The sequence below is a fragment of the Aythya ferina genome, assembly GCF_964211825.1.
Source record: "Aythya ferina genome assembly, chromosome: 7".
Taxonomy (NCBI): Eukaryota; Metazoa; Chordata; class Aves; order Anseriformes; family Anatidae; genus Aythya; species Aythya ferina.
The window spans coordinates 29799098-29814645 of NC_140302.1; the positions used below are offsets into that span (position 1 = coordinate 29799098).

At 35.1% G+C, this 15548-nt stretch overlaps 1 protein-coding gene across 15 annotated transcripts in view; it reads left to right on the top strand.

Annotated features, from left to right (window-relative positions):
* The window catches only part of ATRNL1 (attractin like 1), a 493132-nt gene that overhangs the window by 150890 nt on the left and 326694 nt on the right, over window positions 1-15548 (top strand). For all 15 annotated transcript variants that reach the window (XR_014694966.1, XR_014694967.1, XR_014694968.1 and 12 more), the window contains one exon: window positions 3335-3428. Coding sequence is in view for 12 of the 15 variants with exons in the window: in XM_084525843.1 (XP_084381969.1) it covers window positions 3335-3428 (94 nt within the window). In the remaining 3 variants the exon portion in view is untranslated. The remainder of the gene's footprint in view (window positions 1-3334; window positions 3429-15548) is intronic.

Here is a 15548-nt window from a genome sequence, read left to right on the forward strand (position 1 = left end):
AATCAAATGTTGGCTTAGGTTGCAGTTTACTGATTAGTAGACATGGTTCATATTCAAAGTTCATAATTTCTTTTGTATTATTGGAAAGTAGGCCAGTGGAAAAAACCCGCAGTGTTGCACAAAGATAATGATATCTATTTTTTTTTTTTTCACTGAACATAGTGTAATATTGTGTTGCTTGTGCTGTTGTTTGTTTGATAGCATATATTTAGATTTACTTCAGTAACAACAGCTAAGGCTCATATGCATTTTGTTTTCTAAATTAATTCTCACATAGAGGTCCACAGATCAGTAGGAATCCAGTTTTCAATAAGACTTCCAAGCCTGAGATAAATTAAATTATGCATTAAACAGAAATTGTCCATATGACATTTTAAAAATAATGTAAAAGTGATTAACTCATGATGTCCTTTTTAAAGGTATTGTCCAGGGAACAGTTAAATTACTAGGAACTCGATTGATAAAAGTAATTGCTGTTCATCTTGTAATAGAAGAAAATTAGCTGCTGAGCTAATCTGAACTAGGCTTTTAATTGACAAGGAATCCAGAACATAAGGTTCTGAGTCTTCTTACTCCTCCTTTCTTCTCTTCTATCCATACTAATATTAGCACCATATATGCTTCATATACATGTCATGAGAATGTAGGTGATGTGGAGCGGCTGTGTTAGTGTTCTTGGGGAGAGAGACTGAGCTATGAAAGTACCCTTTATGAACATACCCTCTATTTGTATGTATTATTAATACACAGAAATCAAAATTTAGACATGACTCCATGGGAAAATAGGTCCATCAGCTATTTATCTTTAATGGTTCTCAAGGATACTCTAGTGGTAGGGACAGAGTGCAGTGACCAAAGCACGATGCACTTTAAAATGGAAGGAGAAATCTGGCTGATTGGAGAGCAGTGTATCTGTTGGACTCCTGTGTGAGCAGGCACATAATACACTAAAGTGCACTATATAGATGCTGGTTTGATTTAGATGTCCATGGGGCTAAGTGGTACTGAAAAGTTTGCTTTATCAGTAATTTTGTGCACTGGGTAGGACGTCATGTCGAAGGAAATTATTTTGTTCTTTCAGAAAGTCTCATATGGCTATATCTGGTACGTTTGCAATATATACTTCCTTTTATGACTTTTTTTTTTTTTTTCATGATAATAAAGATGCATAGTATCCAAAGGATTTTGTAATTTAATGTTTAAATACTTTTGCTAAATAAAAGCTACTCTAGTAAAGGAAGTTCCACTCCCACATTTGTGATCTACTTCCTATAAAGTTACAACTATAGAAGTAATAATTAACACTGGTTGGCAATAGCTTCTGTATTTGTCAACATATTGACAGCTTTTGGATTTTTTTTTTCTGCAATGCAGCCTTTCAGCTCCTTTAGTTTTTATGCTGTCTCATAATGCTGCTTCACTATTAATAGCAAATAACCAAAAGTAGAATGAGCTGTTAGGAATATATTCCTTTGCTTTTCATTGATAGCATAGCAAAGATTTTACGCAATTAAAATTAACTTTTGAGAACAGGCTGAAAGTGTCTAAATAGTCATTCCATGAAAATGTAGAGAGGAAGACGCAAATGGATTTTGGAAAACATAACTGATTAAAGAGGAGTAAAACTTCAGTGAACATCTGTCGTGAAGGGTCGAAATTGTACTTTGAGTGTACTTTCCTGTGAAGAAGCAGTGAGATGGGTTCAGATAATTTGATATGTCTCATATGCAGGATGTAAGAAGTGTTTTAAAACTCCTGTAATTTTTCTAGATTTACTGCATGTAAATGCAGTAAATCCAGAGGAGGAAAAAGGAGGAAAAGCAGCTCCAGAATGCTTCTCAAAAGGGAAGCCCTGGACAGTTTAAATCTCTAGTACCTCTTTAATAAGAACCCTTTTAGCTACAGCTGGCTATTTAACAAGTTTGGAAAGTTGAACAAATCATACAATTCCTGGCATTGAAAAATTTTGTCAGTGATACCTTATGCATTATTGTGGTTCTAGTCTGGCTTGCCTTTTTTTCCTTTTTATTTTTAGGTTAGGGCAGAGAGATTATAATGTGTGTGGTATGGGATACTGCCACGGAATTATTCATAGTGTATTATCCTTTATCAGTAGAAAAGGAACAGTAAAACTCAATTCCTCAGAAAAAAATAAAAACTAGATTTCAATATTAAGATTAATAAGTGGAAAATAAACTTCTACTATATACAGGTTTCTACTTAGTATTATATCTACTCCCAAGCAGGAGCCCATGTATTAAATCTTTTATCTTAGTTGTAATGAAAACTTAAATGAAAGCATAATATGATCATCAATGTAGGTTCAGGTGCTTTGTATTAAAGAAAGACTTCAGCTGTAGTGTGATTAACAGCAGATCAATATTCCTGTATGAGGTGGGGACTTAATGACATATTTACCAGAGAGAGGTTATTAAGTTTTGTATGGGTGGGTAGAAAAGAGGGACGACTGCCTAAACAAAGTAGTAATTCCTATAAACATAGGAAAGAAAAAAAAAAAAAAAAGAGGAAAAAAAAAAAAAGACTTGAGATGGGAATCCATTAGGCAACAAGAGTGGCAGTGGAGAGACCACTGTGGAGAGATTTACTTTAGCCACGGAGTTTAAAAAGAATTACTTGTGTGGAGTAAATGAATGACTTGAATGGAATAAAAGAATGACTTGAGTGGAGTAATGATGTCGATCCCCTCCAGTTCCCTTCCAAGCTTCAGGATTTTATTTTATGTCTTTAAATTCTAGAATATTCTTATTGTGAACCCATAGCTATTGTATTAACTATAGTTAATATACAACGTGTATTGATATAGCATTAACTCAGCCTTTGTTCAAATGGTTTCAAAGCATTCTTTCTGTTCTCTCTTGTCAAAATTAAGAGTTCCAGATACATTAGACATTTTAGAAAGCATCTGCAATGATACTTTATGTACGTTTGAAACTAATAGAATCTTGACATTGCTTTTGCCATTGGTCAGGATTTCATCCGAATAGAAAAGATGTGTTAATAACTTTTTATGTTGCTTTCCGTGTTGTCATACTAAAGCATGTTGAAATTTTAGACTGTAATGGCTCTTCTCAAACTGCTGTGCTTTATATTGTCAATAATCTGCGGTGGAGATCACCGCAGAGTTCTTTACAGAAAATAAATTAATGTGCTAGTACAATGTTCTTCAAAGAAGATTTCAATTGAAATAATGACATTTTTAAAAAATACAGCTTGTAGGAAATGTCTTAGGATATAGCATTAATATTCATGAAAAATCCTTTGGTTATAAAGTATAACATAGGTGGATAAATCCTTTTCTCTTTTGATTTTGTAGCTTGCACATGCAGTGGACATGCAAATATTTGTCACATGCAAACAGGAAAATGTTTCTGCACAACCAAGGGAATCAAAGGAGATCAGTGTCAACTGTGAGTACAATTGAATGTAGCCTGAAATTATTGTAAATCATGCCGAGTGTATAGTGTTTTTTTCTTTTTTGCTTTTGTTTTTGATTCTGGATTTTGTGATTTATCCGACAAAGTTTTAGTGATTAATCGAGTCTTTCCTGCATTTCTAACAGAAGTTCAGTATTATTTAGTGTTTTCTTAAAGAGTAACATCACAAATATCAGAAACAGTTTGCATATGCTACAGATTTAAAAAAACAAACAAACAAACAGAACAACAAACTTGTAAAAAGAAGTAGCTGCAGAACTACCTCTCATCGTAATCGTCTTTTTTTTTTTTTTTTTTCTCCTAACTCGGTGGATTCTAAGTTAAAAATGTCTGCAAAATAGGTAATTATATTCAATATGTTTGTCACATATCTTCATCAGGATCTACAGTAATTAGATTTTTAGCATTTTGGAAATATGTTTAGGTAGACAGTATTTTAGATAATTTTCCACATCATTAAATACAGAACATGGGATTGTATAGACTTGTCATAGAAAGTACAATTTTTTTTTCTGTACTGAAATAGCATATTGCCTTTGTTTAAAAGAGGAGTTTGCAAGCTGAAGAATAACTTTAAGCATAAAAAATAGGAGGACTAAGAACAAGGAACAACTGAAGTGAAGTAACTTATTAACAACTCCCTAACTTTAACTATGAACAGCCTTCTATTTTTTTTTTTTTCAGTTCCTTCTGTCCTGTACATCCAATAACTATGATTTTTGTACCTTAAAGTTATAAACCTTTAGGATTACAGTTATTTTAAACAGTATCTGTCCCCCAAATTGTCTCAGCAATTTTGGTTGGAACTGGGGAAAAAGGCTAATAAAGCTATTTCCTCTCCATCAGGGAGAAGGGTGTATTCTAACTGACATGAGGCATATGAGACACTTTCACTGGATTTGCAGATTCATTCTTGATACACTTAATTAACTGGCTTGCATTCTAGCCTTAACACCTTGCTTGATAGTAGAGTAGAGTCAAGGAACAAAAATACCTGATGCAGAGGCTATGTGTTTATTCACAAGAACAAGCTGTGCTGACAGGTATACTCTTCAGGTCATACCTCTGGGACTTTGTGTCTAGCTAATTGGAGACTCAGGATGAGAAAGGAAACAAAGACAAAAGCTGAAGAGTTACATTTTCTTGAAACTCTGAGTTAAATCTTCACAGATAAGTTACTTCCCCCCACCCCCCTTTTTGTGTCCAAACACTCAATCACTTCTAGATGTTAATGATTATCAGTGTGCAGCATGGGAATGTTTTTGCCATTTCGCTTGTATACAAGAAATGAAAAAAAAATAATAATCTACTCCTGTATTCATCATAAGACTCAAACAACAGGAAGGAGTTGCTTTGCTCGTAATAATCGTTATTACCATTAAGCCTGAAGAACTTCTTGTAGATGTCTTTGTCTTGTGTCTGTCTAATCTGCAGCTCCTCTGATCTGATTGGAAACTTTTAGTTGAATACGCTTGGTTTCATTGCTCAGATATATTGGTGTACTGTCCTGAGTTTGTCTGCCATAAAATATTCTTATATTACATTTATTAAACAAGAAGAGAGGAGGTGGTTGTGGTGGTGGATTTTCCTGTTTTGGTCAAGAGTTACAGCAATTCCACAATATGGAAAAGAATTTTGAATTTTGACTTTTCCAGAGTAAACTTTAAACTGCAATTTCAGACTGAACGTCTCCAATTTTGTCTCACATAATACATTCTTCTTCCTAGTTTCCTACATAGATCAAATGCTTACCCAGGGTAAGCTGTGCTATTGAAGCTTTGGAATTCCAAATATTTTCTTTTGGATCAAATAAACTCTGTAATGAAGCTGTTTTCATATTGTTTTTGGCTGTGATCAAATTTCAGTTTGTGAGCTTCACATCCATTGGGTTCATAGACAAATATTAGCATAAAAATTGAATTTCTTGGCTTAAATCCTTTCCTAATGCTGTTCTTTTAAAAAAAGAAAAGAAAAGAAAAAATATACAAAAACAAACTAAAAAGACTGTGAGGACTGTATACTTTATGACAGCACATGCAGAAAGAGACCAGCTCCTGTTATAGACACTGAATATATTACAACACTACCTAGGATAGTGTTTCAGTACTATAGAGTAACTGCTAAGACCACTGGATTTCCCCAAGGAAAGCTGGTAACCATAAATTTAGATTTTTAGTACATATCATCAAACAATACGCTTAGGCTTTTTCATTTTACTTGGTTTGAGAAAGTGTGAAACTATTCATATCTGAACGTTTCAGTCAAATGTTATTTTTGAATTATTTCCCTTAGAATATCAAAAGATGAGGAACATAAATAGGCCACTCCTGAACTGCTGAATCTGGTCCTATACTGCTATCTAATTTGTAAACATTGTATGAAGAATGTGAACTTAATCAAATTCATATTATACCTAAAAAAAATATAAAAACTATTTTCTCTGTGAAAATTATCCTTACATTCAACACCTGTTTTGAAAGCCCCATATTATATTGTCAGAGTACATGCGCTGGTTTTATCTGGAAGGTAAGAATGATTTTAAGTCTGCTCAATGCTTTACTCGTATTCATTACTTTATTATATTCTGCATAAATAATCTGGAAATTGATTCAAGTGAAGTGTGAATACTGTTCTCCATAGCTCTGTATAAAATGCTTTTTCGCCACTCATTAGATAGGCTGTTGTGCAATCTCAGCAGCAAACCTATAACCTTGTGATTTCTAAAATAAGGATTTCTGTGAAAATTTGAAACTCTAGCTGTTCGGTGTGAAAGTTAGATTTATATTCCTGTCAAGAACCCTATTGATTAGAAAGTCATAGCTGCAGGGCTGTATGTTTTCTCCCTCTTTCCCTCCCTTTGTCTCTTCCTCCCTCCCTCTTGTGCTTTTATAGCTGCACTCATGTGCAGTACTCACCATGCCATAGGGGCAGAGGTTTTGGGAAATCAAGGAGACCCTACAACATGCGTTTTTATCCAAGTGAGAGCTGCAGCAATCTGTAGAGAAAACAAGTAGTTTCTTGTCTTGGGACTGGCAAACTGTCTGCTCTCACTGACTGCCTTTTATTATTATTATTATTATTATTATTATTATTATTATTATTATTACTATTATTATTATTATTACTATTATTTTTTGTTAGTATTTCTCCGCTCAACTCTCAACTTAAAAACAGTCTTAATGTTGCTTGTCTTCTTGGAGGCTCTTATATACACATATATATACACGTGTATGTGTGTATATATTACCCATCTCAAAGTTGTCTTAATCTCCGAAATGTGCTGTTGCATACCAAATAGCACAGTGGCATTTTAAATCAAAATTATTGGTCTAAAGCAGTTCATAGGATACACTTAAATTCTGTTTTACAATGTCTCTTTAATGGCATGTGATACATTTTTTTTTAAATATAAATATTTAAATTTCCTTTAGGTAGGTAATTTCAGTTGATGAAAAACTGTAGTGTTCTACTAATCAGGAGAACCTAACTTGAATGCTTTGATTATTTAATGTAACTAGATTATAAACCAACATAACATGATATGAAGAAAAAATCGTTTTCTTAATTTGAATAATGAACACACATTAATAACAAGAGGAAAATAATATTGTCTTTAAACATATTTTAAAGTGCAAACTATTACTTTAGAGTAAGTGTGTAAATATTATATTTACTTAATTGTCTTCAGTATTTCATTTGGTAACTGTTCGCACTCTTATTGAACTTGGTCTACAGAGGCTTCAAAGTTTTCATAAGTTTGAGTGTATTCCTATGTAGGTTTATATACAGAGAGAAGTTTTCAGGAGTGGGCCTATGGAAGGAATATGCTAAAGGAAAATTTCAAAGTTAAAATTTTGCTATTACATGAGAGGACTTCTACTGGAAGAAAAATATAAACATTGCAGAATGAATTGAGTAGTTGCATCATTCTTTGAGAAGTTTCAGTGTGTCTGGGCTCTCCCTCACAGACAGCTTTCAGCTGTAGATGCGTGTAGCTTTTGTCATCCCTTGTAAACCTGTGTAAATATAGTCAAATTATGAGCTTATGAAACTCTACTGTTACAAATGCTTGGTGGAAATTTTTCACCATAGTGAAATTTCATTTTTTTTTTTTTTTTTGAAGCTTAGTGGATTTTTCAAATTCTTCAGTCTTTACTTTAACATTAATTGCACTGTGTTTCAGCCAATTACAGCCATTGCCATAATCCTGGGGAAGGAATCAAACACTTTTATTAAGTACTTTCCACTCTGGCAGTTCGTAGGATGTTGGATCTTTTGCCATTTGATCATATTGCTCTGTTACTTTTACATATAGGATGGTGTTTGGTATGAGGTTGTTTTCTCCTTGTTCCTGCTGAGTCCCAGCTTTGAGTTTTCCACATAATGGCAAACTTACTGTCCTTTCCATACTTATGTGTATTACTCTATTAGTCATTATGTTTCAAGAAGAATTCCAGCAAAATCTGGCATGTAGATCATAGTGAGTTTAGTGACAGCCTCTGTTCTTATCTAACATTGAAAATTTTATCTTGCTTCTGTAAGAAGCCCTCAGCTAGTTCTTGAACAGCTAGATTATTAGGCTTCTAAGGAGAATAATAAAATAAAACTCCCACTTCAACATTAAATATGTTTAAAACATACCAATTTTCTGCTCTACATGTAGTAACTACTGCCAGATATATTAAGGACTTAAGATGCTTTTTTTTTTTTTAATTATGTTTCTGGCATCAAATCATTTTTACTTAAATTGTAGCTTTCATTTAAACAATATTTCTAGTATCAAAGCTTCAGAACATGACCTGAATGTACTCTAATGTCTTAAAAACTCAAAAGGCAAATACCAGGAACTAGAAATATTTGAGATAGTATTTAATCTAAAATTTGAAGAAAAATAAAGCTTGTGCTTTAGAAGGGGCTTTGTGCAGTATTTTTAATGGGTTTTGGCAGTACTGTATGTCACTATCAGCCTTTTTATTGATCTTTCTTACTGCAGTAGGCTCACATCCTGTTCTTCGGCAGAGTCACTGCGCGATGTGTAAAGTTCAGGAAGCTCTCTGGGACCTTTGAGTTGTGAGCCCTGTAGATATGAAACAACACTTTTCGTTAAGAATTGTTACATTGCAAACATTACAATTTATTTGGAAATTTGTCCAACTGTAAAACTAACTGGAGAAGAACTGGAGTTTGAATGCCCTGTATTATTCCTAGTGAACAATATTCTCAGTGAAGAAACAAAGAGGAGCTGGTGGTTAAGGGAGCAGCTGCAGACAGCCAAGAGCTTTGTAGGTTGGTACTTTATTGTGGGTCAGTTGTAAATGTGTTAAATCTGGAGAACACTGCAGTATCGATATTGCAATGTAAAACTAGTTATTTTAGCAAGATGTCTCATGCCAAAAGCTGAATTAAAAATGGTACATGTGATTTGCTTAGATGTTCCATTCTAATGAAATATGTTTTTAATCTTTCTGACTTCAGTATTAATTGTCTGGAAAAATGGGAATGGTTTGGGGGAGAGAGAGTTCTTTGTTCATGGGGATAAAGTCATTTTGCTTATTTGCAAATATTGACTTTAAGCTGGGCTCTTTAATAAGTAAATGAGTGTTACACATTTATATACATACATTATATATAAAACGTACATACGTACATATGGCTTTTGTTTTGGCAAGCTTGCCATAGCAGAATCTACTCACTGCTAGGTTTCAGTTGATCTCAAAGTTTTTTGTTTGTTCGTTTTTAATATTCATTATTTCCTCTTCAGTCTACCTCTGAAAAATACAAACTGAAGAGCAAAACAGACTTTCTTTACAACTTTCTAGACATTCTTGGCTGTAAAAAGGGAATGCAGGCAGTGTGTCTCTCTTGTGCCCAAGCAGTTTGTTATTATGCATGCTGGATATAGTATTAATTAAGTGATATCTTTTTTGGTTTCCCATTTGAAAAATATCTGGTGATGGATTTTCTTTCAATGTAAGTGAATCAAAACACTGTTTTCTAAAGTAAATAAATAATAAATAAATGTTTGTCCCGTGCCATGACCATGCCACTCAGTGACCATCATTTAAAGAGTCTGGTTTGCTTTGTGCAGAAATATCAGTGAAATGGGGGAGAAGAGGAGATGCTGCCTAAGTCTTTCAGAGATGACATGCCAGTGAGACACAGTTTGAGTTCTGTTGCTCAGGATGCATCTGGTATAAAACAACCCTTTTTTTATTTTTATTTATTTTTTTTTTTAATGAGAAGTACCAGTAATTTTTAGTGTCAAGCATTGCTATAGTTCTGGTTGTCTAAGGATGTAGGCAAGGCAAAGCTTCTACCTATTATTTTTTTTAGAGTAGCGCAGCTGACAAGAATAGACAAGCTTACACGTTCCTTAGGTCTGAAATAGAACTGTAAGGATTTAAAGCTAAACACAAATTAAAGACAATTATTCAGCCTTTAATTAGTTATATATCATTTGGGTCTGGTTTGGGATGAATTTAGGAGTGGGTATGATAATATTTACTGTGCTAGCAGAGAAAGAAACAGTTAGGGATAGCCGGTATCTATGATACCTGGTATCCAGTGAATTTGTGGCCTAGCTTCTGTTCTTGTTTTTAGAAACTGATTGGTAGATGCTGAGGATATTCCCATGATGCTAAAAAGGGGGGGAATGGCTGCATGGCTTGGGTTGCCTTTATATGTTGTGTAGTGCTAATGTTAAAGCAGACTGGCACATATCTGCATAGCACAACACTTGGCCTTGGTCTCAGAAAGAGGCACAAGGTGTTGCTATAACTTTTATTTTTTGTTTTTTGTCTTTTCCCCCCCAGCTGTTGAAAGTGATGCTGGGGCTGTGCTACATTGGATCCGTTAGGTTGTGCAATGAAAGCAATTGCATTTCTCTGGGTATGGGACTAGAACTCCAGTTAAGAGCTCTAGCTAGAAAGGCTAGAAAGGCTAAGGCTTATGAAAAGTAATTTAAACCAAAATCAATATATACAATTATTACGAAGCACCTAGCCCAGTGGGAAAGATGCATGCAGTTATGCCATCTCTTGGCACTGCTTCTTTGAGAGGATGTAAAAGGAGATGACCATTTCTTGTAAAACAGCTGACATAAATCTTTGTTAGGGTTCCAGTAGAAACTTGTGGGAGGTTGCTGATAGTGCAGACCAGCTTCTTTTCAACAATTCATTTCTCCCAACCATTTCTCTCTCATAATCTGAATGAACCAAATGTCCCTTTAGACTATTATTTCTGCCCAAATACAACTCTGGGATTCCCATAAATCATAAGTGAATAGATCCAGTTTGATTATCATGGTCACTAACTCTGTTAACCATTAATGAAATCATTCCATTCTTTTCATGGTGCTGTAGTTGGACTATAACTATGTCATTGTTCACTGCAGCATTAACAAATCTTGCAGATCATAAATTGTCTTGTATAGGATAGTATGTGAATTACTTTAGTAAACTATATTTTGCTGCTCTGTATTAATGAATATCAGTGCCTCAGTGTAGTCAAACACTGTGTACCTGCCTGTTTTACATCTTCAGTATTCACTATACCTGCTGTCAGATTCTAGCTATTTTTCAGACAATAACAGCTGGTCTACCTGATATTTTGAATGTTTCACACCTGCTTGGTGAGTATTCCGACCCAGCCATTCCTGTCCAGAGAAACTGTATGCTGGCTGAAGTCCAGTAAATAGTTTGGATCTGTAACTCCCAGTTGTCAGAAACACACCTCAGCAATTTTACAGACCACTGAGAAACTCTACAGTCTTGTTATCCCTAGGCACCTGACTGTTACCTGTTTGCTCTATAGGTAGCTGTGGCACTCATTCTGTTTTTGGGATTTCTGCTCTATACCCTGGGAATATAACAATTAGGTGGTAAGGTAAAAAGCATTACCGCACATGTCTCTGTGAATCTGGGCTCTGATCTATCCAGTTTTGATGCTCTTTTTGTTCCGTTGTGTCCTTCTTAAGGAGACAGTGAAGTTGCAGTGTTTTACATGTGTAGTTTTTTCTTTCTGAAGTCTGTTAAATCTTTCTCTACATCCTTTATACTATACATTAACTCCTGTAGACTCTAAGAGTTAAAAATCCTAAATCTCAGATGACAATGTTTCATCCTCTTAACACAAAACCTCACTTCAGATTTTAAATGTATTTGGTGCAGGAAAGACAGGAGAGAAACAATGATACAGATTTCCCATAAAGTTGTTTGTGCCTTTCTGCTGCTTTGGTTATAGACTTTGGGGTCACTTTATAGATGGAAAATGAAGTAATTGATGACTTTCCTGGATACTCATCCTGCTGTCATCAGGAAAAATCCTTCTACTGAATTGGCACTGACAAAAACATATTTGGGGGGATCTGTCTTTGAAATTTCTTATATGTAAATAGTAACTGATTAAATTCAATGTATGTCATTTTATATTATCTGCATTGTTATTATTATTGCTGAATACTGCTACCAAAGTCAACTTCCGACAATTAACTATGGAGCAGAATGGAGGAAGGAGATATTACTGTGGAAGGAAAGCATTTAAGGAGTTTGTTTTTCTTCCAAAGATTTAAGAGTAAACACTCCTACTAAACTTTATGGAGGGCAAAGCTTTTTCAAGGCAGAAAATAAATGTTACTAGTACAGTTTTTCATGGGCTGCTTATCCAGAACAAATAATTTGATGTATCTGGTTATTTTTGGCTCCATGAAGCACTGAAGTCAGATTTGATATACATATGTATTTGAAAAATCAATGATATCAGTGATTTTAATATCATGTTCTTGCTAAGGAAATTTTGTCTAATATGTGAGATATAGATCAGCCTTAAAAATGGTTGGTCAAAATTTTTTGCATCATTATTAGCCTTTTGTGACGGAGTTGCATCATTATCAGCCCTTTGTGATGGAGAAGAGAGAGAGTCAGTGTATTTCCTGACATGCTCCCATCCTTGCTGTTGGTCCTTACCAGTATCTTAGAGAAAGGCAGTTGGTCAGTTTTAGGGAGAGGCAAGAAGAGGATAAGACAAAAGAGTGGCTTGTAGCAATATTGTTATTGCTTTAATCAAATCCGTATTTTAAAATAATAGGTATTTGGCTGTGTAAAGCCATCATCTTTCAAGTGTTTAGTAAATTATTAATTAGCTTGCTATTTAGGGCAAGATTAATCAATCAAAATTGTCAGAACTATGACTGAAAAAAAATCATAATGATAATGGATGGTGACAATTATGACAACAACAAGATAATCAGGAGACAAGGCAGAGTGTCCTTCAGCTTCAAGCCATACACCAAAACATTAACGTTGCAGAGAGTAGTTATACACATACAGCTCACCAAAAGGGAGCGAAAGACCTTCCAAGAAACCTTCCCCCTCCCTTGATTTGCCAAGAATCCCACTTCTCCATTGCTAGACATGATTGACATGCAGCTTTATCCCAAGATGTCCTGCTGAAGTTGTCTTGCTGCCTGGCACAGGGATTTGGATGGCCCAGCAGCTCCTTGCCCCAGCACAGTGCAGCTGCTTACTTGCAAACTACACCAACATGAGTTTTTTAGTGGCAGATGCTAGTAGGTGACTTTGCTACGTCTAGAAATGCATTAACTGTGTGATTGTTGTACAGCTTCAGTTTTCTCCTGTAGTTTCTACCAAGGATAAAATGAATACTTAACGTTTTCTGTTAGCAGTGCTTACAAATGTTCTGGTAAAACAAAACAAAACACTAAAAACAACCTAAAAAAACAAACCTTCATGAACTTCCTTCCCCTGAGTCATTCATGATAGTGCTATACTGGGGAGCTATCAAGACTTCAGAGTTATTTTTTAAAGAGAAAGAAGAAGCAATACATTTGCATTAGATGATTAGCAACAAAAATAAGGTTTTGATAGCTGAAGGTTAACGAGTATACAGTGTTAAATTGTAAGAAGTATTTCATTATATAGCATTAGAATTTAAATACTCTGTAACTGAAGTTGCAGTAAAGAGCGAAATAAGTAAAAATGGCTATGGGCCTCAGATATGTTGAATTTTGGTTCGTATGATATGGTTTGATGACATGGATAGAATTTCTGCTTTTAAAATGAAAATGCTTCTTCTTTTTGACTTTAAAGATAAATCCTTTCAAATAACCTAAGTAAGCAGTTTTTTTGACTGGTTAGATGCTTGGTATTTCTGCATATTAATATCCATTATTGTCTGTCTGAGATTAAATGCTTTTGTCTGCCTGAGTTTGAACTTTATTAAAATGTTGGTCTTAACTATGGAATAGCTTTGTAAATAAATATATGAGGAAGTATATGTAGAAATTACTTCAGTGAAGTTGTCTTTGTGTTGGAATTTAACCATCATGACAAGTATTTCTGTACTAAGAGAACATGCCTTATGCATGTTCCTGATCTGATTTTTGTTTTTATGCTGTGCAGAGAATATATTCAATGAACATTTACAATGAAAATAGTTTTTTTCTTTTTTTTTTTCTTTTTTCTTTTTTTTTTTTTTTAACAGAACATGAATATCTTTCTGTTTTGAAAGAACTTTGGGTTGAATGATTTGAAACTGATTTTTTATTTGCTGTTCTGGCGTTTTCTATTGAAAACATTTTTTTTTTTTTTTTAAATGCTAGAGTATGCATTTGGTAGCTTTAAAACTGTTGTGTTGCTGATGTGGAAGATAATCCTGAAAATATCTTACATAATTTTGATCAGAACCGAGTAAGGGAATTACCTTTGTGTGTCTGTTTTCAGGGCTTGTGCTATCCAAGTCAATATATCACAGTGGATATATTTCTATACATAGTTGAAGCATGATTCACATTGAATTACTTTGTAGAATGTAGAAATGTTTAAAGTAGGAAGGAAAATACACCAATGCTAAACAGTGAGCACAAGCAAATAGTTTCTTTTTTGTAACAAAAAATGATTTGCATAAAAGCTTATATTTCAAGAGAAAAAAGTATTCTAAGGTGTTCTATCATGAACAAACCGACCCATGTTTTCCTTATTTTCAGTGTCCAAGTTTAATCAAAACATTTGATCATTTTTTTTTTTTAATGAATTGAATGTAAATTAAGTAATCTTGATTCTGTGAATCTTATTTTCTTCTTAATAGATCTACAGTCCTTGTGACTTCTTGCAGCTCTTGAAAACTGTTTCAGTACTCTCAAATATTAACCCTTGAATAAATCATTATCCATTCTGCATTATAGTTCTGGGCTTATAATTTACATCTGATAAGCCATTAGTATGGTAATTAGTAGTTGATACCAGAGTTGTTTAAGTTCACAGAATCACAGAATTTCTAGGTTGGAAGAGACCTCAAGATCATCCAGTCCAACCTCTGACCTAACACTAACAGTCCTCCACTAAACCATATCCCTAAGCTCTACATCTAAACGTCTTTTAAAGACTTCCAGGGATGGTGACTCCACCACTTCCCTGGGCAGCCCATTCCAATGTCTAACAACCCTTTCAGTGGAGAAGTTCTTCCTAACATCTAACCTAAAACTCCCCTGGCGCAACTTAGCTCATTCCTCATCCTGTCACCAGGCACGTGGGAGAATAGACCAACCCCCACCTCGCTACAGCCTCCTTTAATGTACTTATAAAGAGCGATAATATCGCCCCTGAGCCTCCTTTTCTCCAGGCTGAACAAGCCCAGCTCCCTCAGCCGCTCCTCGTAGGACTTGTTCTCCAGATCCCTCACCAGCTTCGTCGCCCTTCTCTGGACTTGCTCGAGCACCTCGATGTCCTTCTTGTAGCGAGGGGCCCAAAACTGAACACAGTACTCGAGGTGCAGCCTCACCAGAGCCGAGTACAGGGGGACAATCACTTCCCTAGCCCTGCTGGCCATGCTGCTTCTGATACAAGCCAGGATGCCATTGGCCTTCTTGGCCACCTGAGCACACTGCTGGCTCATATTCAGCCAACTATCCACCATCACTCCCAGGTCCTTCTCTGCCAGGCAGCTTTCCAACCATTCCTCTCCCAGTCTGTAGCTCTGCTTGGGGTTATTGCACCCCAGGTGCAGGACCCGGCACTTGGCCTTGTTGAACTTCATGCAGTTGACCTCAGCCCATCGGTGCAGCCTATCCAGATCCTC